The following is a 24787-nucleotide window of genomic DNA, read 5'->3' on the forward strand; positions in this document are numbered from 1 at the left end:
AAATGCTTGGATTCTGAAGTTTACAGGGCACAATTACAGTAGTCTTCTGGCTTCCAACAAAAGTTGAGCTAATACCAGCTTCTTGCTGGAGCTGTAGAGCCCACTGGGTCTGAATTCATTCCAGCACTTGATGGGTGACTAGGTTTCTCCATGGAGACAATTCATTTTGCTTCTATAGTGAACCCTCATGCTTATCTCTAGCAAAAATGGCCTCTCAATGACTGAATAAAATAGCTGGTTTCTCTTTGCTTTAGGATATATCTTGCATCTTTTATTCCCAAGAGGCAATCACTAGAGCAGAGTGGGGAAGTTGGAGATTTTCTTATTCCTTTCACTGCTTTAGGGGCCACAGGGTTAATTTAGCAGAGCATTCTTATCTCCAAACTGTAGCAACTGTATGTTCTTGGCATAATGAATCAGCTGAGTGGCATCAACAAAGAGATTTAAGCAGATAGACAGAAAGATAAATATCTCTTTGTTCTGCCTGGTAAGTAGTGCGTTGCTCATCATGTTTCAGGTTGACTGTAATTCAGTTTTGTGATTAAATATGCTGCGTGTTTTCCAGTGGTCCCTGTGTTCCTGGCAAACACTTCAAAGGGGACTGGAATGCGTGGGAGGCTTCAGTAATGTCCACAGAAACACTGGCAGTCATGAGACTTTTATCTACTAGACTGAAACCCTGGCTTTAGAGTCTGTCCTTGTCCCCCAGCACAAAATTAGAATTCTGTCAAAACTGGGGGTTTCTTTGTAGTGTGATGCCCTTGCTAATTTAAATGCATCTTTAACCATTTGATGCTTCTGCACATTGGCCATGCATCCTTGTCAAATGTTTCTGGCTAACTGCACAGATTGTTCAGACCAGATATTCTGCGTTACAGTGCTTAAACTTTCACTGGTTAGCAGCACTGCCCTGGAAGCCAGAAGTGAAGGGTCAGTTCTGGAAGTGTGGGAAACTAAGAAGACATTGAGCATTCCCCTGTCACCCGTCCCAGCCTCAGCAGACAGAACTGAAACTCTTGGCAAAGAAAATAGTATGACAGTGACAGGTTTGGGGAAGGTGGTGAAGATAGTGCTTTCCTGGCAACTCTGACAGAATAAGATTAGGAAGACAGACTATTGCAGGAGAAGAGTCAGAGATCACTCAGGCAGATCTGGTCTAGTAGTTAGTTTACTGAGTTTTAATCAGTAAATTCAGGTGTGTAAAATATTTAATAAGTACAGATGGATTGGTGGTCAATACTCTACTATTTACTACACTTAAAATTAGTATGGGATACAAAGATTATTGTCTAAGCTTAACTGTAAGTATCTTAAATGTTACATGCATGCAAAAAATGTCACTTACAAACCCATCAATGTCTGGTGTCGGGTAAGGGATCTCTCAGCCTCGAGGGGTAACATGGAGAGGCGTCCCTACTCAAGGGGAGATCATTGCCATGCAGCCACCTGCTGTGGAGGGAGAGCTCAATGGATCCTGATGTCTGCAGTTATGTATAGCATAAAGTGGTTGATTTGTAGTCAGATTTTCTGCTGTTAGTGCAGTTTTGGCTGCTTATTAGCCCAGTTTCCAGCCAAACTGTTTTTTGGGGGGGTTTGGTGCTGAGTTCTTACTGATAGCTTCACACAATAGGATTAACTTGAGTTAGGCTTACTTTCTGCCTGGACCAAAGTTCAGTTGGTTCAAACAGGAGTGCATCTGTCACACAGACCAAGGATGAATCAAAATAGGAAGCACCATCCCTGTGTACTTCCGAAAGCTGCATGGAAGGAGAACTTCCATTTCCACTGAACACTGGCCACATCCAGGGAGAAGGAAAGGGACTAATGAAAGAATAACAGAAAAAGGGTCAAAAGACATAGGACATTTTACCACTTACCACACAGGACATGCATGCTAGCTCCAGGAGGCGTGGGTTCTTGCTGCCTACAAATCTGTGCAGTGCTGCTTGTACCTGTGTGATTCATTTCCACCATCTGTATTTGTGCCAAAATATAGATAGATACCCATGCAGGTGCATGCCTAGATGGAGAGACCAACAGACACAGACAGGTGGGGAGGCCTCCTTTTTCCATTCTGCCTTCTGGAGATCTTGGCATACTTCCTCCTTCGTTTATTCACTACTTGATTGACTATACAACTGAAAAAAAAGGAAGAAAAAAATAAGAAAAACACCGACAACACAGGAGAGCAGAGGACAATCAATGAAATCAGACAGGAGAAACAAAACGAATGGGTTTTTTTGTCTGTTCAGCAAGTAATTCTCATTGCTTCCGATCAAAATGCTGAGGAAACTATAGTCCTGCCTCTTCTGTCTCCTCCTTACAGAACAGACTATCTCAGCTTCACTTCTCAAAGCAACTGTTTTAATCATAGAGGTGGTAAGTACTACAAAAAACATGAGGGGAAACATAGCAAAGTTATTTTACTCAGCTTCCTCCATGTTTTTAATCCCGTGATAAAACTGAGGCATGGGACAGTTATGTGTTCTGGTCCCTACAGAGCTGGGATCCCAATATGAAAGTCTGTCTTGAAAGACATGAGGAAAACATCACAAACACATTTTTGAGAATTCTTTTTTTTCTTAAACATAAATTCCCCAAGAAGCTCTACCCACAGTGCTTTCCAATATTTCCGTTGTCCTATCGGCATTGACACAGAAAGCTTAGACTTCAAGCACTGAGTGCTAAGGGCTATAAATCCCCAGATCTAGTCCAATTTCATCTGCCTCTGAACAGTTCAGGGAAGCTCTGAGTCTGATCCAAATTGTCCCTGCCTTACACTCCCTGACTCTCTTCTTCTTGTCATGTTTTATATACTTATTGACTTTTACAGAGCTTCCTGAGTAATTCTTCAAGGAAGATTGACTGATTTAAGGGGTTAGTCATCCTGCAGGTTAGTAAACATGACAGCTGGTTGAGGATTAACAGGAAATCATGAATAAAATCATTGGGATTGATAAGGGATTCTCAAGCAATTAAAGTTTTCTTGCAGAAAGTCAAATAGAAAGAAGAAACAGTGAAGGTCAAAGGAGAAGGATGACCTTCTACATGCTGACAGCCACTGAGCCCTGAAATACAAGATGTACTGGCAGAGTTAGTTAACAACAAGGGGATAAAGTGCTAGAGAGAACTGCAGGCCAAGGTGTAGGAGACTGGGAAAGAGCTGTGTAAGACTGGAAGAGCTGTGGGACCAGCAGGTCAGTGCAGAGGCATGTCAACAGGGTGGTGTGAAGATGCAGAGCAGGATTAAAATGAGTTGGCAGACTGGTCTGGGGGTACTGTTTGTTGCCTGCCCTGTGGTGCCAATGGTAGAGAAAATTGCAGGATGAGACCAGGTAGCAAAACTACCTTCCAATCCCTTCTCCAGGTAAGAGTTTTCTAATGTATTGTAGAGAGCACACTGAGACAACCTCAGGTGATTTCCTTCCCCTTTCCAATACCTCCATCTACTTCATCACTGGGACTGAGGTTTGCTGCCTACCAGCTGCTTCCTGCTTACTCTCTCCATGATTTCCCTTGTTGCTGATTTTCTTCATGCAGCATCTTTCGGTTCTCTCTCTTAACCTCTAGCAGCTTCTCCTGTCCTGTAAATCCCCACTGATGACTTTGACGTTCCAGGTGTGAGAGGCTCTGGCACTTTGTTTAATGAACTGGAAATGAATTGGAGCCTACTAGCTCTGGAGAACCCATACCAAGGGCCATCTGTTGTGAGCTGCAAATGCTGATTGGTATTCAGGGAGCTGAGTTCCAGTCTTACGTATGTTACCTGGCCCCTTGGTTGATTACTGAGCTCCTGACAGCTTCTAATGTGTGTCACTGTGAGGAATGTCAAGACCAGTCAGGAAAATATGTTTAGGCAGGGTTGGTTTGAAGGGAGGGAGCCTAGAGTCTGGTGTGGCTTCATGTTTGTCCTGTGGGGCAGGGCAAGGAACGCAGTGGGTGAAGGGATGTGTTTTAGAATACTCGGCAGAATTGGTATTTTATCACGAATTTTATAATGTCCTTTTATTCTGATATCCTGGAGCTACGTGATTAAGGGAACAATACAGCTTTCCTTTTGTATTTTTATAAAGCTTATTTTTTAAAAATATTTTTTTTATTATCTTGCCCATCCAGTAAAGCCTTTAAACATTACCTGAATGTGACCTTTAAAATCTCAGAGCCAGAAAGCAACAGCAAAAAAGCCCAAACTGCTGTTGCTCATATTGGTATTTTGTTAATTTTTAAATACTGTGGGTTTCCAGAATAATTTGATTCATGGCTTTTGTTACATAGGTATGTGTGGGATTACATTTAGAAGTTAAACATGATTTTGTTGGCTGTGACAGGATTGTGCAGCTACAGGGTTTCTGGATTTGTTGTTCTCAGCAAGGTGTGCTGTACTTCAGTCCTGACAGGACTCTGTGAAGACTAAATGACCTGCTCTTGACTAATCTTGCTGTTCTTTAGCTTTTCTCACTCCTCAGGAGCTTCTTTAGTTTCAGGAACTCTTATGGTGCTGCAATTGGAACTAAGTTTATTTGCACTTGGAAGGAGATACAGGCTCTGCCTTTTCCCCACCCATGGTTTCGTTCATCTGGAGGGTTCTGGAGCAGTCATTTCCACCTAGACAGGAGAGACTCTGCTTCATTTTTTTTCATGTATGATTCCAAGAGCCTAGCTCAGGCTTAGCAAATAACAACATCCTAAATTGTAAAAACAAAAAAAACCAACCAACCAAACAAAACAATTTAACTGATACCATTAAGCAAGAATGAGCAGGTGTTAAAGTCTGAGTTTGACCACTGAGTAGCCACATGGGTATCAAACAGAGAGTAGTGGAAAGAGTTTAATTCAGCCTTTTCTCTTCCTTTTCAGAGTCTAACAGCCGACAGGCAGTGAACAGAGGCTACCTGGGTGGATTGCTGAAACTCTATCAAGACTGGCATCACAATGATGTCTCCAACAACTACATTCATATTCGTAGGGGTCTCCTGCTCTGCCTAAAGCACATCACCAACATCCAGCTGGGCAGGGAGACTTTCCTTGGTTCCCGGGGCATGGAGATTCTCTTCACAAGTGTACAGGTAAATGGTGCTTTTGTGCTTAAGTGAGATGGACTGGTAGTTAGTGCTGGGTTCTGCCTCACAGTGCAGGAAATTCTATAGTTTCATCCTGAATTTATATAATGTATCAATGAAAAAACTGATAATATTAAAATAAAAAGTATTGACTTTTTCACAGTTAGTACTTCAGAAAAGCTGAAATGTTTCTGTTTAAAACTAATTTTAATTCCTACTGAGCCTCATGGGAATTGTAGTTAAGGCTTTTTAATGTTTCTTTTTTTTCCCTCTTTTCCTCCTCCCCTTTGGATCCTGCTGTTTGCTTGGACTTCCACTCCCAAAGAACAGTGCAGTGTCTCCACAGAAAAGTTGCTTAGGTGTTTCACGAGATGTTTCCTTTCAGGTATCCAGATGGATAATTCCACCCAATCAGTCTTTTAAACAAAAAAGTGTTGATTTAGCCAGGCCTTTACTAATGAGAAACATCCATCAACTGTTTTTCAGGAGGCCCAATTTTAATCTTGTGAAACATTAATGTGGGTTCATCAAGAAAGATGACATGGTCCTGAGGACAGTGTTGTGGTTTAAGCCCAGCTGGCAACAAAGCACCATGAGGCTGCTGGCTCACTCCTCACCCCTGGTGGGATGGGGAGGAGAAAATATAAAGAAAAGCTCATGTGTCGACACAAGGACAGGGAGGGATCACTCACCAATGGTCACAGGCAAAAAACAGACTCAACTTGGGGGAAAAAAAGATCAATTTAATTTACTATCAATAAAATAAAAACAGAATAATTAGAAGTAAAACTAAATCTTAAAACACCTTGTCCCCACCCCTCCCTCCTTCCCGGCTCAACTCCACTCCTGATTTTCTCCACCTCCTCCTGCCAGCTGTGCAGGGGGATTGGGAATGGGGGTTGGGGTCAGCTCCCCACACCTTGTCTCTGCCGCTCCTTCCTCCTTGGGGAAGGAGGACTCCTCACTCGTGCCCTGCTCCAGCGTGGGGTCCCTCCCATGGGACACAGTCCTCCACAAACTTCTCTGGCATGGGTCCTTCCCATGGGCTGCAGTCCTTCACGAACTGCTCCAGCGTGGGTGCCTTTTATGGGCTGCAGTCCTTCAGGAACAGACTGCTCCAGCGCAGGCTTTCCTATGGAGTCACGGCCACCTTCGGGCACAGCCACCTGCTCTGGCACAGGCTCCTCCACAGGCTGCAGGTGGACATCTGCTCCCCCCGCTCCCCTCCATGGGCTGCAGGAGGACAGCCTGCCATCTCACCGTGGGCTGCAGGGGCACCAAGCTCCTCCTGTGTCCCTCTTCCCCCTCCTTCTTCACTGACCTTGGTGTCTGCATAGGGGTTTCTCTCACATTCCAATCCCCTCTCTGCTGCAGGTTTCCACTTCTTAAATACGTCCTCCCAGAGGTGCTGCTGCTGTCGCTGATTGGTTTGGCCTTGGCCAGCGGCAGGTCTGACTTGGAGCCAAGGAAGCTTCTAGCAGCTTCTCACAGGAGCCACCCCCCCGCTACCAAAACCCCACCACACAAACCCAAAACAGATGGGATCCCTGGAAGGTATAGAAAGGGCACGTACAGAACAGTAACGGTTTCCTCTGAGTCTCTCAGCCACATGCTTCCTTAGCTGCCTTTGGAGAAATCACTTATAGAGAAACCTTCAGTTCTTGACCCAAGTGATCCCACAAGGAGTGTTTCCATTGTCATTCTCACCAGCCAGTGCAGTATCGCATTCTAGCACCATCGCAGACAGAATGAAAAACATGTCCCCTTCTCCTCCAGAAAATCCACTGCCTTATGATCCAGTGTATTTGCTTCTTCCCCTTTCCCATTGCTGTTGTGAACAATTCTCCTGTGACTGAAAGATATTTCTTACTAGTAGTAGATGGTAGACTGGTAGAGTTTTTTCACTTTGTTTTTCTCCTGAAGAATTGACCACTTCTTCAGGTGTGATGAGCTGGCCAGGACCAGCAGATCTTTCAAGGGAGTATGGCCTCTGTTAATGAGAAGTCCCTGGTCTGCAGAGAGTTGAATAGGGTGGATGGCAACAGCTGCTTGAGGGTAGATGTCAGCTCATTCCCTCTTAAGAGCCTTCTACAGCCCACGTAGTTTTCTGAGCTAACATCTCCTGATAGCTCAGCCTGGGAGCAACCCCACGGAAAATGCAGAGATGGGGTCACCTTGGGTGAACAAACAGGAAATGACATACTAAGGCTCCAGTGAACACTGATAAGGCTAATCCTTCCAAAGGTTAGAAGTGGAGCAGAAATGACAGCTTCAGGGGCCTCCAGTTTCCTTTTCTTCTACTGTGCGCTACTAGGGAGATCTTGGAAGGGGAATTACCAAGGTTAATAAATTCAAAGCTCAACATTCCCTCACCGTTCCTTTGGGATGTTGTCAGTCTTCCGAGGGATGTTGTCAGTTGTCCGGTGTCTCTCTAAGACATGAAGTGTTGGGAGGAGTCTGGCAGCCCTAGGAGGTCTCACTCATGCTCTTCCCTCCTCTGACCTGAGGTAGAGGCTGCTGCTGCTACTAAAATCTTTATAATCTTCATGGTAGACAGAAAATGGGAAATCTATTCTCCTGAGAGGAACTGCAGGCTATAGTAAGAGAGAAAGAGGTGGAGGCAGGGTAAGACAAACAACTCCTGCTTGGGAAAGCAATGGGTCTTCGTATGTGTATGCAGTATTTTAGAGCCTTTAGGAATTTGCTGGTTGTGGTGATTAGCCTTAACCAAACTCTGAGCAGCTAATGAGACTTTAAAGGTGTTAAAAACTGGCTAGAAAAGTTCTGCTGAAACTTTAAATTTTTTTTTTTTTAATCTATTGAAATGGAAACAGTTTTGCTGAGATGGGTTTGTTTTAACAACCTCCAGTGGAGCTCCTATTTACAAGGCCAGTTTTCAAATGAAACCTCTCTAGCTGCTTATTGTATGGGCTGATGGACAGCTGAAATACCTGAGCTTTTAATAGCCCTTAAGCCTATGTCTTTACAGGAAGAGCCAATAGTTCACAGTTTGTATCCTTATACAGATTAGAAGTGACTGCTATTTTATATGAGGAAAATTTAGAGATATTTTAGGAGAGTTTAGAGAGATTTTGAGTTCTGCTTCTACCTGGAATGAAAAATAATTTTAGATAATGAAATCATTTGTGGAAACGAAGCACACTGTGCTCCCATTTCTTTTTCCAAGCTCCACTTAGACTTTCATGGCAGTTAAATGGTATATTCACATCAAGAACTGGCTGGCTTTGTGTGCAGAGACAGGAGCTGCCTACTCTGAGACAAGAAAACAGGTCTGTATCTGCTTTAGGAGAGACTGGTGCATGGAACATTATTTTGCTCTTTTATCATTTATCCATCTGACTTCTTAAGCTTGCCTGGTTTCTCTTCAGGCTTCCTGTACTAGGGTCTACTCTTGGATAATATTGTCCTATACTCCACTCTATATTTCCCAGTAGTAGCATCTGTTAGCATCATTACCTTTTGCTTTACTGTCGTTTTGAAACCTCTGGTTTTGTATACATCACTCACCTACCATAACATCTGGACTATTCCAGGTTCAGTAGAGAAAAGATTGAGTGTGGAGGCTAAAAAGCAGATCCCCTGAATTCAGGTTAGCTTTACATGAGTTTTATGAGCTAAGGACTCATTCTCTTCCCTCATTCACAGTATCCCACTGCAAAATAAATGGGATAGTTTACACATGTACAAAGAGGTCTCCTGTCTATTTCTCGGGTATCAGTAAAAAAGGCTTTTCCAATACAGTGATGGTACACTTTTGTCATCTGTAAACTGTGTTATCTTGGAATCTGAGAGCACTTTCTGAACAGTAATGAAAACAGTCCCTGAAAGATATCTGAAGGCTTGTTTGCACATGTAAGGTAATTTGCTGTAAGGAAAAATATGATTTTGAAACAGCATCATAAAATAACACCACGTGTGGAAGTTCATTGTCTGGATGAACATGCCTTGTTCTCAACTATCTCAATTCACTTGGCAGTGAACTAAGATGGCTGGTCCAAGGCAGGCATATATACAGTCCTGTGTTCACCAGTTCCTGTGTTCTAGTAAAAACAATAGTTTTAGTAAACTATAGTAAGACTGTTCAAGAATGTTACTCTGTTCTCACATGTAGACAAACTTTCCTTATCTTTTCTTTAATAACAAGTAAAGGCAACCAAATACCATGTGAAAGAGTGAATAAATTGAAATACTGGAAATAGAAACCAGTTCTTAGTGTGTGCTCTAACCACAATAAAACTTTCCTTGGAGATGTTTTCAAAATTGTCTTTTCTCTCCCCCTTGTTCCTAACAGCCAGAGATCTAGAAATACATATTAAGATTCTTGTAGTGAGTCTTGTAAGCATGTCAGCTTTAGATGATTTTTCTAGCCTCCCTACAGGAATCCTGGTTAATCCTGCTGAATCTTATAATGCCATTCAATCATACATGAGAAAACAGAATAAAATCCTGTACAACCAAAAAACCCCAATACAGCTATTTTCCTGTTCCTGATTATAATAAAGTACTTTGTTATGTTCTTTGGTCATCTTCCTGGTTCTGCTGAATATTTTTTTTGTCCAGCCCAAATCCTAACTATGGGCTGTCAGACAATGGCACAAAATATCTGTTCTGCCCTCTGGGCTGTTCCATTTTATCTGTGGTGATGGGATGCAAATATATTAAATGGCATTGGAATGCATTGTAATATTTCTCTTTGGCCTTATAGCACATTCATGCTGCTTATTTGACTTGGATCCCTGTTCTGATGAGCTAAATCTTAGTCCCAAGTCACTAAAGATAACATGCTGATAGGCACAGTACAACTTGTGAACTTAAGTAGGATACTACATTGGTTAGTCAATCTCTCTGATGGAGGCTGTGGTATAGATGTGCTGTACTTGGGGAAATCTGAAGGCTTTGTTTTCTGAGCATCGCACCTATTGGTTTTAAACAACTTCACCTTTGTGCAGCAGCTGTAACTTGCTTATCCAAACTCACTGTCTCTATTACATTGAAGACCTACACCTACTGTGATCTCCCAGGGTTTCTTTGCTTTTAGTTCTGTGGGGATTTTTTTGTTTGTTTTTTTTTTGTTGTTAACAAAAGACCAAGGAGTTCACTTGCATAGCATGGTAATAAAAATACTAAAATATTCTACGTTTTCAAAGTATATCTGGGGTCTCATAGCTCCTTACACTTCTATTTCCTACTTTGGATTATAGGAGTAGAAAACATGGGATGCTGCAGGAATTCAGTATTTTATGATTAGGTAATATATAGTGGTCTTTCAGACTAACTATTGGGCCTAATGCTTAACCATATAGAATAGCATACAGTGGGAATGCTCTCTTTGAGTATACATTATGTACACCGAATACAGTGAAATAGTGGCGTTAACTGTGCTAGTTTACCTTTGTTAGTTTTGGCATGAGAGCTCTGGGTATAGTTGTGGTGAGGATGCAGAAGCACAGATTTTGGCATATGTTGGCAGCAAAAACATATATATGGGCTCCCTGCAGGATTTTTTTAATTGATGTTAAAGAACATCTCGCTTCAGTGCTACTGTCACCTGTCTTAGCTAGGATATTTTAGCTTTTGCTACTATCATGCCTTCCTTCAATATACCCTGACTACAATGTCTTAGAGCAGAGCTAGGGGATGCTGTGTCTTCTAAATGACATGCATCAGTGGAAGTCCCCTGAGGTCAATGCTAGCCTGTATTTCTGTAAGAAACGGACTGCAAAACTTGAGGTCTTGCTGTTCCAGGCGTATTTCTTTAATGGTAAGATGGCGGGGGGGAGCAGAAAAAAAAAAAGAAACCATAAATAAGCCATAAATATAAAGATTTCGTATTCTAACCAGAAGAGTGTCTCTGCTCTGGGGGATTGTGTGTTATGGGCAGGATAACTGTAAGAGACAATTCTTAACATCATTCTCCTTTGGTTCCTAGGACTGTTTATCTTGCAAAAATCTGGATCCTATCATAACTACTGTAACTCAGATTCTGCGAAAGTGCTACCCCAAGGAGCCTCTGCCTGTGGCAACAGTAAGAAGTTCCTATTCCTTCCCTCTTCCTGGGAATGCCAAGGCTGAACCTCCGTGTGAGGGATCTGAAGGTAAATGGCTGAAGGGTGAGTTCAGTAGGAGGAAAAGGGGCATGACATGAGAATTAAATGTGGGATCTGGGGAAGGTAGTCTTTGCAGATTAGTCCTGAGGTTTACAGTTAAAATTAATTGGATGGCCTACAGTGTCACTCAGTAGAGATGAGACTACTCCCAGGTGTTCTTGAAGCTTGGAGATTCTATTTGGAGAATGAATGCGAGAAGATTGAAGGGAGCAAGGAAAAGGGGAAAAAAAAATCCTTCTATTATCCAAAAAATAATGGAACAGACTGGGCATGGCAGAGGCTGGAGATGCCACTGCTCCACAACAGCAACAGAGGGAGACATGATTGTGCCTGTGCATTACTGTTTGGGGAGGGAACACTGCCCTGCGTTTTTTTCAGTAAAGAATTGTAGGAAGTATTATCCTTTTTCCTTTCTAAAATAAAAGCAGGTAGCAGTCACACTGCATGAATAAAAGATGTGACACTTGCTGAAAAGCAGAACTTAAGCACAGGCAGGATAGCCACTCCACAGAACAGGAGGAACGGCAGACTCCATGATACACACAAGCAATTTCTCTCTTGCTTTCAGTTTCATATGGAAGATGCTCAAATACTATAATGATGATAGCAGTAAAACACCCTAATCTAGATAATATAGATTAAGAGCATCCTGTAATAGCATTGCAGCCAAGCAGAAAATCTCTGTATTGCTTTGTAATATGAGTTGGATCCATATCATGGTGACATTTGTCATGGTTTTGAAAGGCAGTGTTCAAGTCCAAGAGAACAGAGCTTTAAAAAGTGGGAGATTTAGTGCCATATTCATTTATACTAGATTAACAAATGAAATCTGCTTTAATCAGGGTTGTGTTCGGTTGTAGTTTGAAGGCGTGTGGCACACATAGAAGAGATTGCACAGATTTCTGTGGAGGGCCTGGGAGGAATATCAGGTTGAATGCCTTTGCCTCTACCTCTTTTCTACTTCTTCAGGTGACTATGAAAGTGATGGAGAGGAAGAGGCTGAAAAAGACCTGGATAATGACAATGGGGAGAGTAAGGAGGAAGTAGGTATATGAGCCATACTTTCCTTAATCATCCACATACTGGAAAGTAAAACTTTTCATTGTTCATTTTGACATCCTGATAAGCTGTCTAAGCAGAGAATGTACATGTGCATGTGGTTCTACACAAACACACTACATGAATAATAGAAGGATACTTGAAATAAGAAAAAGAGAAAGCACTGACTTTCATTGAAGAGAGTCCCTTGCATTTATCTTATTAATTGCCATGCTTGTCACCCAGGATGGTGTGAGTTTGGTGACTCCTCTGTTCCTGCAGAGAGACTGACCAGTGATTATTAGAATCACATGCACAGTCAGGGATAAATGATGAATTTTTGATTCCTTTATGTGTAGACCAGAAATGGCACTTGGGGGTGGGGGAATTGAATTATCACCTAGGAAAGACTAACCCTCTCTTCCCATATCAGAACATATTTGGGCCGTGCACCTACCCTAAGAAAAAGGTTAGTTTTCTTAGGCCACAGCTGGGGCATTTGAACCTATATTTCTCCTTTATTTGCTGCTGCACACAGACAAATAATACAATGAATTATTCAATACTTATCTGACTTCTCCCTTTGCACTCTTCCTGTCATGACCTAACTGGCAAAAAAACCAACCCTACCAGCTGAGGATGAATGCAAACTTTTTTTGTGTGAAAATACATACAAGCACATATGCAAATGTGAAGTAGTGAATGCTGCTAATAAGTCTTATCCACATAAAGTGATTTGGGAAGGCAAATTAAAGAAATGAAGTTGCAAATACAGTCTAATTAGATATGATTGAGTCTTCTGTGGAAGGGTGTTTTCATTACTTGCCCTGTGTTTTTCTCCTCAAGTATTAAACTGATGTTAACCAATGAAAAAAGGAAGTTAACCCCCCCCACACATTATCTCGGTGTCCTAACTTGCCCCTGTCTGGCTGTTTTTATCTGAATATAGAGCTCGTCAAGATGCTCATTAGGAATAAGGTTCATAGTGAATTTATCTCCTTCTTTAATTAGTTATTCATTCAGAAGCAGATCCTATATGTCTCTGAACTATTTCATTATTCATAAGGATTTATCAAGTAGATGTGAACAGGGGTTTTTTTTGCCTAAGAACTTGCTCTGAATATGAGTTTTAAGTACTGTTTGTCTGGTGTGCTGGTCATATATCTTCCATGACAAATCTTTCTAAAGGGAAAGCAAGCAGAGAATCAATAATGAACTTTCAGTTTACCTTTTTTGTATAAGAGATCATTTGCACAGTGTTTCCTGGTATTGATGCGATTTACAAATTTTCACAGCTACGTAACACATATCCACGCATACTAGTAATACCAACCAAACTGAAACTTGGCTCTACACTTCCATCGGTAACTGTTCAGACAGTTCTATGAAAATCAAAATCATCACATCAACCATCTATCCTTCTCAACCCAAACCTACAGCGAGTTTGAAACTGCTTATGCATCATTATGCTGTTAGTGGCAAATCCTTTTAAACAGACCTCATACTGCGTGCAGCTCTTCATTGCCTTTTCAACTAGGCCCAAACAGCAGTTCAAACTCTGCTTTGCAGTACAAGTGTGGCTCAGGGTTTGAAATGCCATGATCGCTTTTGCATTCAGGCTTTTTTTTTTCTTTTGATAATAGCTTCAGAAATGATTCTATTTATCAGGAGCAAATCACTTCTTTGCTGGCATTTGGTGGGGCATACTTACCAATGACACGTTGAATTATTTGAATAATGCTGCAGTGTAATGCCCAGTCATCAATGCCATGTCTCCATCCTTTCCTCTTGCCCCACCTTGTCATGGTTTCTTAAGCAATGGCTGAATGCTTGACACAGTTTGGTTTTGGTTCTCATATCTGATATGGAGGAGGTTGCACATCAATGCACAGTTGCCTTCAACTGTGAAAGTTTCAGATACAGTTCTTATCCCTGATTCGTTGATGGCTGAGATCTGAAAAGCTTTTTTTCATGTAAAAATATCAAAGAAGTTGGAGAGTATAGAAGATGGATTGGGGAAGAGTTTCACAGATTTTTATAAGCAGCACTGAGAGGTTAAAAATAAAATATAAGCAATTGGTGCCTGAAAGTTCAATGATACAGACATGGGCCCTTCAGTTTGATTGGTAGGCACTTAGAGAAACCATGTGGTTGTCTAAATCAAAGGCAGAAGTGTCAAGGTTTCTAATTTTGCTGGTGGCCTGTGAAGACAATTTTGGCTTCAATATGCTTTGAAAATTTTCTTGCTAAATTTACATTTATTTGTTTATTGTTTCTTTTGAATCTGAATATTACCAATTACATCCTGAGGATCTGTGCCTACTGGTTTATGCAACATGAGCAAGGAAATAGATGATATGCTCAGAAATAACTAGTAGTTGTTGATGTCTCTTGTTTTGAAACCTCTCAAGCTGAGGTGCTTATAAAAAGGTTCAAGTTTCAGTCTTGATGCTTTTTTTGAAACCATCTTTTCGTGGTATCTCTGCTTAGGTACTCAAATACCCAAACATCAAATTTCCCTCTTTCACAATGTAGTCTTTCCTTTTGTGCCTCTATTTTCCATTCCATAAAATTACTTTTAACAGCCTTCATGAATATGGGAAGAACAGTTATAGGACTCATTAAATGAGTATGATATCATTAGAAATCAAGGGTATTATGCAGAATATTACTTTAAAAGTTATCTTGTGAGGGACTTTTAATACACATTCTTTTCTAATTCTGCTTTTGTAGGATTATGACTTGGAGACAGATGTGAACAAATTGAGGTCAAGGCCAGTGCTTGACCGGCCAGAGGAAGAGCTTGGACAATATGAAGCAATGTGTCCAGAACTTTCCCATAATTTTCAGGTACTATCATAGTGAGGCTTCCTTTATTTGTGAATATTCAAGAGTTTAAGAAATACTTGAAAGGGAGTACTGACAAGAGATAACTGGACAAGACTATTGCAAAAGGAAACCTAGGTGTCTTATGGGACAGGAAGAACAAAGATTAAGACTTTTTGCTATAGTTTATTGGTGTGAATCATGAGTGATAGAAAGGGAGTGATGTTGTTTGGTGCACATTTGGCTGAGTATGGATTAACTAAGCACTGTTGAATCAATTGCCACATGACAAATCTGTCAGATAATAATTTGTATCCTTGCTGGCAATTTCAATGGCAATATCAAGATCAGTATGAGATGTGGAAAATAAGTACTGTCAACTAGTGTTTTGAAGGAACTGATGGAGAAGATTGCAGTGCCGCTGAGTGAAATGCACAGTTCAAATTATTGTTCTATTGCAGTTTGGGACAAGAAATGGAGTATTGCGCTCATTGCAAGTCTTGGAATTTAGGCGAGCTGAAAACTGTGACTCAAATATGAATCTGGAAAGGACCACTGGCTTAATATATCTCCTGTACACACAATGCTGTGACATTTATTACGACCATAAGTAGCCAAAGGGGATTAAATTATACTCTTGCATGAAATCAGGGGTGGAGTTTTGTGTGACAGATTGGCCTCCTTTACCCTGCTGTAACATTTGTATTTTTAAAAAATGCCTTGCAAATTATCTTCTCTAACTTGTTAGAACAATCAGGTTTGGTTGAGGATGACTCACCTAGACAACTCAATCTGATCCTTTTAGTTTCTGAGGGACTAGTGTTGAAACAGCTTTGTGGATAGAGAAATTCTGGCAGGTGGTCCATGGGCTGATTTTACTCTGGCTGTCTTATTGGATGAGTACAGTTTGGGGAGATTTGTAAATATTTTCTTTTTCTTCCTTGAAAGGTTTCTCTGGAAGAAGGCACAATCTGTCTTTAGATTTTTTTTAAAATTTCTTCTGCTTTTTAAATTTAAAGGAGCTTGAATCAGACTCTGAGGAAGAGAAGAGCTTGGAGGACAGGACTGAGAGTCTTCCCTTTATGCCCTCTCATTTCATTCCAAGTGCTACTTCTGTGAAACATCCAAACTACAGATGGAGAAACCAAAGTGTCACAGAGATGGGACCAGATCCAGGGGAAAAGGATTTCAAAGTCCCTCTGCAGAGCTGGACAAAAAGGGACAGATGCAGATGGGATCAGACTGATGAAAAGAGAGACATTGCAGAAGCAGCCCAAGATGCAGACTACTATGAAGAGGAAGATCCAGCCAGGAGTCATGTGCTTGCTTTGCGTCCTCTCCCAAAAGATGCTGCTTGGTACAAAAAAATGGTTTACCCTGAATGTGAAGCCTTGATCAATCCTAGTCCTGGAGGGAGGCTGGAGAGCTCAGGCATAGAGACACATCTTCTGGAGAAACACCAAGGGGATATCCCATTCCACAGCCCTCACTTCTACATAGCTAGGGCCAAACATGTTAAGTCCATACCAGACTACAGAGACTTGTCATTCCCTGATTTCTGGGGTCACCAGCCACCTCCTTACAGCAAGCCCATGTTGGAGCGCAAGTATGGGGTTCAAAGGTGATTATACTTTAATATAATTACCACACTGAGAGCTCTCAGGCTCAAAACTGGTTTTTGTAGGTTCTGACTATAATACCTCTGAATGTCTTAGGAAGTTATAGAACAAATTTTGGGCTATCCAATGATTTGCTGCAAGGCCAAACAGCAGTATGATCTCATTTGGGTTTTCCTCCTGTGGAAAGGAAAATGGTATCTAACTGGGTTACAAACAGGATTAGGAATCAGCAAGCCTATTTCCTGTCTCTGACATGGACTTTCTGTGTGTCAGTGGATGAGTTGTGAACCGTCTGCATGTTGCTTGCTTTGTCTCGTAGATCGAGGTGGTAGTGGTAACCCTGGAGTGAGATTTCTATCGCTTCTGTGAATCCATAAAGACTCCCCTTTCTCATATTCCAAATTGTTATTGATTAAACTAGTTATTCATAAATGTACCTATGTATGTGATGGGACTCTAAGCTGGTCAAAACTTTGACATAGATTTACTGTGGCTTTTCCTTAAAGTAAGCAGACCAAGACCCAGAATGAGCTGTGAATCTGTGACCTTGTTAGAACACAAATGAGAACAAGTTCATTTTAGAGATGGAGAAGACTGTGTCCTTTTAGGATAAGTTTTTGTCTTCAGTCTTGCTCTTAATCCAGCCACCTTTAGTGCTTGCAACATTGGGTCCCATCTGGCTCTGAGGAAAAATCCTTTCTGTCCTCTCAGAGCTGTGTGTCTGTGCCAGGCTGTTCTCAGGAATCTCCCTGCCTACCCTTCTGCTGCTGTGTCCCTTTTTGCTGTTCCTCTTGCTCTCTGCCTGCTCCATGGGGTTCTCCAGAATCATCTTCTCCTTCCCTAGCGTGTGCATCTGCTTCTGGGAAGCCTGTCATGACCCAGAGAGCAGCAGCAGGGACAAAGTAAGCGAGCGGCTTTCCTTCCCTGCTGGCCAGCCTACTAGGAGAAGACAGCATATATGGCATGCAACACGCAGAAGAAAATGAAAACAGATCTCCTCTCTGGCACACTGCTAGAGGCTGCTGTTTTTCTTGTGTTATTTCAGGTGTTCAGATGAGGGGAAAGCTGTGTTTTGAAGCTTGTGCTGGGAGAGGAAGCTCTTCTTATGACTACTGTTTTGTCTATTCCATGTGTGGCTGTGTGCAATGACTTTACATTTCTTTCTAGTGGTATAGAGAATTATTAGCAGATACGGAAGAGGATGGATTTATGCTAAACTTTAAAGTTGATCAATGTTAATCAAATGACATTTGTGAAGACCACTAATTTCTGACCTCTAGAGAGATAATGATTCTTTCTGCAGCAAATATAAAAGCTAAAAATCTTATTTAGAGGCAAAATCACCCTACCATCTTCTCCTTGCACTGTTGCTCTAGAAGCTTTGCTTTTATGACTATAATAACATGTGTAACCATACAGCTAAAATGGGAATAATTATATCATGCTTCAGGGCATAACATGATTGCTGCAAAGGTCAGGAAGAAAATCTGGTATTCCACATTTGGTCATCTTTAGGGATCAGAGAACTTCAGTTTAATAATGAGTAGAAATTAGCTTGATTTAGAGTCAAGATTCACTATGAGACAGACTAGCTTTATAAGTTATGGCAGATATTTCCTCACAGGGCAAGGGTGGCTGTTTGAGAGATTGACATTGACTGGTAAGAACTGGGGATAAAAGAAACTTGACAGAATACTGTAGAGAATAAAGTTTTTACAAAATCAGTCATTTAACCAAAAGGCAACTTGTAATGGGAACAGAGATGGAGCAGGAGCTTTCTCATGGTAAAAAAAGAAGAAACAAACTTCACCTAGAATTAGCACATGGAAGTCCTCTTTCTTACTAGTCCTTCAAAAGAATTTCCTAAGCCTCTTCATATTTCTTCAACAAGATCACCCTATACCAATATTTCTTACAGTGCCATTACAATTTACTTTTCTTTTTTTTTCCTAGGGACAAAGTACTAGATGATGTTCGCCGCTTAATCCAGCCGGGTGATGTGATAGGCAGAACTGTTTTTGATTTAGATGAGCCCAGGTGGGTAACTTAAATTAAGTACTGTAACCAGGGGCACTGTCCGTGCTGGGCTAGGTAGTGAGCTCAGTTTGCTTGTTCAGCTCTGATAAAAGTATAGAAGAAAAAACCTAGGAGGTAAAGGGCAAACAGGAAAAACATACAGGAGGAGTAGATTCCTTGTATGTGGCTCTCGGGAAAGGATTTATTGTGGAAGTCACTGGAGCAAGACAGCCTTAAAGCTTTTTAGACAGAACAAGAAAACCTATACATCAGAGGGGACTGTATGGTGTCCCTGGATATGTCTGCCTTGCATGCAGTGATTTGGACCAGAAGCATGCAGGCTGATGCTGGGAATTGTAGCTATGAGTCCAGGTGCATTTCTCCACACCCTGAAGCAGCATTTCCCAATGAGAGTGCACTACAGTGTCTGTACAGCCAGGGTCACAGGCGGTAAGTGTACCCTGAAAGGTGCGGCACTTAGAAAAGGCTTCTGAAAACAAACATCCACCCTTGTGAACTGTTTTAAGTGCTCAACTATGGCCAGCAATTATGGTCTTTGAGAAGATGTAGCACAGGGCAGTTGAAAGGGTCCCAAATGTGAAGAAATTGCATTCAAAGGAAGGATGAGAGACTCAGAGAACATTCTTTAGAGGAAAAAAAGGTGGAGGACAGTTTGAGGTAGGAGAAAGTTGTGAAGTTGTTCAAGATGAATTTAAGGGTTTCTAAGCTTTAGGAGAAGGAAACTATAGATGAGGGAAGAGTAAACGTATAGTAATTGTATAAAGATGCCTTGTGCAATTAAAAAACTAATGGGAATAATTTAGTGGGGAAAGTAACTGCAATAAAGAAAGTAAATATGAACTGGGACAAAAGGGACTATTGGGAAAGGAAAAGATGTGATTTAGAATCACTAAGCAAGAGTAGAGAAGAATGCTGCATTGGATAGGAAGATTATGGATTTGCTCACTTCTTGCTACATCTCAGGGTCTCGCTTATAAAAAAAATAAAATTATAAAACCTCATTTTAGTGTACAAAATGTGCCGAGGAAGGCTTGTCTTTGAAGCAACCTGCTATAGGTATCCTTGCTTTGATTTACTGCAGTGAGTCAAGCCCAGGTGCTCCAGGCTGTCTGACATTCTTCTCCAAGTTTGAATCGGGAAACCTTCGCAAAGCCATCCAAGTGCGTGAGTAAGTATGCCTGCAGCAGCTGTGTCCCAACCTGCCTTTCCACTCTGACCACGGTGTGAAATGGTGGACTACTCCTGGGTTTGGAGAGGGTTGGCCAGGGAAGCAGGTTATACGATACAGAACTTATCATGCCTTCCAACACCTGGATGTCATGAAAGTAACAGGAGTGAGAAAACATGACTAACATAGTGTGAGTATTTAATGGTGTGTTTGGGCACGACTAGTTTGATGGTGTTCTTTGGCTCTCAAAGGATATTAATGAATTTGATTGTATAGCTTGATTTCCTCAGCAGGCTCAGTGGCAGACTGGTGGGGTGTTCATGGCCACCATTTTTTCTGGTCTTCCTTTACAGGTTTGAGTATGACTTAATTATGAATGCAGATGTGAACAGCAACCAGCATCACCAGTGGTTCTACTTTGAAGTCCGTGACATGAAATTAGCAGTTCCCTATCGCTTCAACATTATCAACTGTGAGAAGTTTAATAGCCAATTTAATTATGGTATGAGTCTTTGGGGAATTGGGGTAGTCTTCTGTTCACAAGAATATCTTTTTAATGCTGTAAAGGCTTCAAACTTTCCATGTCTGTTAGTATAAGGGAGACTGTAAGTTTAATCTTATCTGCCCTGAAATCCACTGAAAGAGTTACTTTAGATTTGTCAAAGGACCTTTCTGTATCCTCAGGAAGACCAAGGAGTAAGCTGAATATTGAGACCTGGGAGAGGATTTGTGGGGGAAAAAAAGTCATTGTTCTGTGTTTAGAGACCAGAACTGAGGAAGAATGGCACTGGGGTTGGGAGAGGGGAAAAAAGATGATCTGTTGGAATTGAATGAGCAGCATAGGAATGGAAAGTGCTTCTAAGATTTAAATAAATGTAGATAATCCTCAAACAAATATTCATGATTCTTTGGGCTTATCCAGAAAGACATCTCTGCCTTCAGACCTGCCGAGACTTCTGCTGATATTAATGATTAAAAAAAATTCTGTTCCTTGCTGTCTTTGAGCTCCTGTCATAGTCTGTGCTTCAGGAGGAAGGTGGCATAGCTCAGAAATAAGCAGGGCAAATCCCAGCTTTCAATGCCCATTTTAGAAGAGAAATTATTTCTTCTGCATGGAGACTGTGGGTTGAATTCTTAGCTGGCATAGGCTGTTTTTTTTTATTTGTTTCCATGGAGCTGTGTTAATTTACACCAGCTTGAGACCTGACTCAGAATGTTTAATAAGCCCCTAATATCAGACTTTGCATTCCTCTGAAGCCCTGTGGATACAGCCTTCGACATAACCAGGAGAACTCTCTCAGGATCAATGTACCTAAAACAAATAGCACTAGGAGCTGGAATGCCTTGTCACTTGTATTTGTGAAACTGGCTGGATGAGTGGCATAATGAATTATACGGCATTCGCTCTTTAACCCAAAGGCTGGAGTTCAAGTATTCATATAGATCCCAAATGAGAATGATTTTTTTTTTTATTTTTTTTTTTTTAATTTTATCTTCATCTTTCATCTTATTCTGCTTCCCTGAATTACCAAACAATTCAGTGTGGTGTGTCTGGTAGCAGCCTGAAAATGAAATACGTTGAGGTCCCACTGTAAACCCCAATACAATCTCTGATACAGCCATCCAGCTTCATAGCTAGAGATTCTGGCTATTTTTGGTGGAAGGTTGCTTGTTATCCTCTAGTCTGGCTGTTGTCAGCATTTATAATCTCATTTTGTGCACCTGAAATTGTACATGACTCACATGCTCAAGCGTGCAATGAAAAATATATTTGGAAGAAAAACATGAAAATACTATCCACTGTAAGGAGGGAGGCTAAGCCATAGCTTGCTTTTGTATGGCTTGTACGTGGGATTGACTGTTAAAGCAATTCTTCAATGGGTTACTTCTGCTGCTCTGAGGACAGTGAAGCTCTAGCTTATCTGGCTTGGCTGTGTGAAGCTCACTACCCCTTCCAGCACATGCATAAAATTTACACAGACTTTGGTAAGAGATGTTGTTTATTCACTACATTCCCTCTGCACTTTTCTGAGCTAATGCTCATGCCATAATACTAAAAGCTTCCAGTTGTGATGTAGTGCCAAAGTGCCATGAGTGGCAATACTCTACAGCTCTTGGTTACTGATCTGTTTTGATTTTTCCCTTCCTTTTTCTCTTGGTTAGATGGCACTGTGTAACTTTCAAATCAGCAAAAAGGTTATTTAATGAACTAGTTGTGACCAGGAGCAGAGCAAGTCAGGAGGTGCAGCCTCCACCTCTCTCCTTCCCCCTTTTCTACTAGCTTACGCTACCATGGGAAATAATGGGATTTTGTCAGAAGCCTGATTTGCATTTGCGTTTTCATAGGGAAAGTGGAAAGGAAAACCTGATTTTTTAATTTTTTTTTATTTTTTAATTAAAATGACATGGCAGATGAGTATCATCCATTGCTCAGAGGCAGTTTGGTGTGTGTGTCCTTCAGACTCACAGAGGAAGGGCAAAAGCTGGCTTTTGGGATGTTGAGAGCACTGCAGACCCTGAGTCTCGCATCCCTCATCTGACGAACTGGGCTTCTAGGCAGGCCTGTGTCTCTCAAAACTCACTGTGGCCCGTGTCCTGGAACCAAACACAGAATTGCTTCTTGTATGTGGCTCACAGTGCTGGTTCAGGAAACAGCAGTATAGAGGTTACTCCTAGCTGTAGGCTAGTTAGTGCTACCCCACACCACAGCCAAAGGCGAGATTGAAAGGCATTTCTGCCGGTACACTTGCCAGCTCTTAAAGTGCTGGAGAGTTTAACAGGGACACCCAAAGGACACAGGGAAACTGAGTAGCTGCTTATGGAAATATGTCATCAGTATTAATGATTTTCAAGCATCACCTCCTCCCAGCACAAGAACAGCCAAGAGAAAGCTCAGGGGGCAACTTATCTACATGCATAAATACTTGAAAGGGAATTTTTCCCTTGCTTAAATATGCTTTCACAGAAGTACTGCCAGAATCATTGCTGCGCTCAGCTGTGGCTGTGCTGGGTCCACTGGGGCTGGCTGGCGACACCCCGGGGCAGAGGCCACCCCTGCAGCCCGCAGCTGCCAACACCTCGCCAGGGACACCCTGTGCAGAGATCTTCGCTGGTGAGGGCAGGATCCTTACTATACCTGTAAAAGAGCAGGCAGGTGTGTAGAGCAAAGGAATTTGATACAAAACCTGCCTGTAGATGGGCTGGCTTCATGGAGCTGTGAGTAATGGATATGCAGCTCGGATCAGAGAAAAGTTCGTACCTCGGGGCATGAGATGGTAATATTTTGGAGGTCAGGAAGAAGTCATCTTCTGGTATAACACAGTACAAAGATGGATGCTATCATTATCAGCATTTATGACACATAGGTATTATTTAGGTCTAATGGCAAGTTTAAAACCTTCTAGCTTTGCTTGCTGCTTTCTGAAGGTACAGTACTGGATGCACTGCAGATCTCTAGTGCTGTGGTAGGATCCAGGTTTCAATAATGGTGTAGCCAAGCATAAAATATTGGAATAACCAAATTACTGATCTTGTAGATACCTTGATTCCTATTCTTTTCTCTCCCTTCCTCTGTTTGTAAACAGAGCAGCTTGAAGTCCTCCTTTGCAAAGGCCCGTAGGCGCGTATCTTCTGTAGGTGCTTTTCGTACAGACATGGCTATATCTGAACAAAGCATGGGGCTTTGGGAGATGTGTTTACTTTGCATAAACTATCTGCAGAGAGAGCACACACAAAATAATGATGCTTCTTGTTTAGCTTTTTTGTCCCCACCCCTGTCTTTTCCAGCCAGGGAAGTCATGTCACTTGAAACTGTCTTGTTTTATGTAGGCATGCAGCTGGTCATGTATTCAGTAAAGGAAGCTCTCCAGGGCAAGCCTTGCTGGCTTCGGGCAGGCCATGATATCTGCTACTACAAGTAAGTGCATTTTTGGTGAATTATTTGTGGCTTCCTTTCCCCTCTGTTCCCCTCCTGTTAACTGTATTGCTGTTGTTAACCTTTGACCACTGGTGTCACTTGTTTCAAATATCTCTAATTGGTGTTAGTTCAATGTGTTATGTGCTTCCACCTTCAGAAAACAGCTACAAGTGAGGTACCTATATTAGATGCCTGGGGAGAAACAGGGCATGTGCAGAATTCACTTCCCCAGAAGGAAGGAGGAGGAAAGGGAATGGGGAGTGCTTGAACCTTGCCAATGCAGCCAGGAATACAAGGAAACTTAACCCACAAAGGAAGTGTAGTTGGCTTTTTCCCCTGTCCAGGAAGTAATGAGCTGGATGGGATCATTGTTTTTCTTTTGCATACACTGACTTTTGTAAAATACGTAGGAGCTAAGGAGCTAAAGAAAGGGTTAGCATATACATAGGAGTGTTTGGGCGTGTGTGTATATGTATATACACTATATACACCTAAATAAATATATATGTAGAAATAGACAATATACAAGTACACATTTATTTATTTGTTTGTGAATCTCTCTCTATACCTTAGTATTGTCATGAGCTTCCCTTCACTGCAAAGCTGGAACTCAAATCCTAGAAGGCAAACTGCTCTGTGGATCATGCTTATTGGTACCATAGAGACCTTGTCCTCATAGCAGAAACAGTAGTGATTAGCCTTACTCAATGTCCTATGGGAACTTTTGTCTTTCTACTGGGGCCAGGCAACTGGGGTGTAAATGGAGTTCTGACAAGCCTGCTGCTGATATTTATGCAAGTTCCCTGTTTCAGGCTGTTTCTGCAGTGTTAGAGCCTCAGAAGAAAAACACTAGATCAGTCTCATCTTTAACTTGTATCTGAGCTGGAGGTTGACTCATGAGAAACATTCTCACTTGGGTATCTCATTTCCATGCAGAAAACTGATCCCTGATTCATTCTGGTTATTACAGTCAAAGGAGACAACCAGGGAGCTTG

The 24787-nt window shown here is 41.6% G+C and overlaps 1 protein-coding gene across 2 annotated transcripts in view; it reads left to right on the forward strand.

The window, feature by feature from the left end:
- Positions 1 to 24787, forward strand: part of AGBL1 (AGBL carboxypeptidase 1) — a 304004-nt gene that overhangs the window by 55784 nt on the left and 223433 nt on the right. The window contains exons 7-15 of one of the 2 annotated variants that reach the window (XM_075045069.1): positions 4858 to 5066; positions 11011 to 11191; positions 12158 to 12231; positions 14960 to 15076; positions 16072 to 16673; positions 18625 to 18708; positions 19790 to 19876; positions 20230 to 20378; positions 23705 to 23792. In XM_075045069.1, the coding sequence (XP_074901170.1) occupies positions 4858 to 5066; positions 11011 to 11191; positions 12158 to 12231; positions 14960 to 15076; positions 16072 to 16673; positions 18625 to 18708; positions 19790 to 19876; positions 20230 to 20378; positions 23705 to 23792 (1591 nt within the window). The remainder of the gene's footprint in view (positions 1 to 4857; positions 5067 to 11010; positions 11192 to 12157; positions 12232 to 14959; positions 15077 to 16071; positions 16674 to 18624; positions 18709 to 19789; positions 19877 to 20229; positions 20379 to 23704; positions 23793 to 24787) is intronic. The other variant, XM_075045070.1, reaches the window with a different exon arrangement.

The sequence above is a fragment of the Buteo buteo genome, chromosome 13 (genome assembly GCF_964188355.1).
Source record: "Buteo buteo chromosome 13, bButBut1.hap1.1, whole genome shotgun sequence".
NCBI classification, from domain to species: Eukaryota; Metazoa; Chordata; class Aves; order Accipitriformes; family Accipitridae; genus Buteo; species Buteo buteo.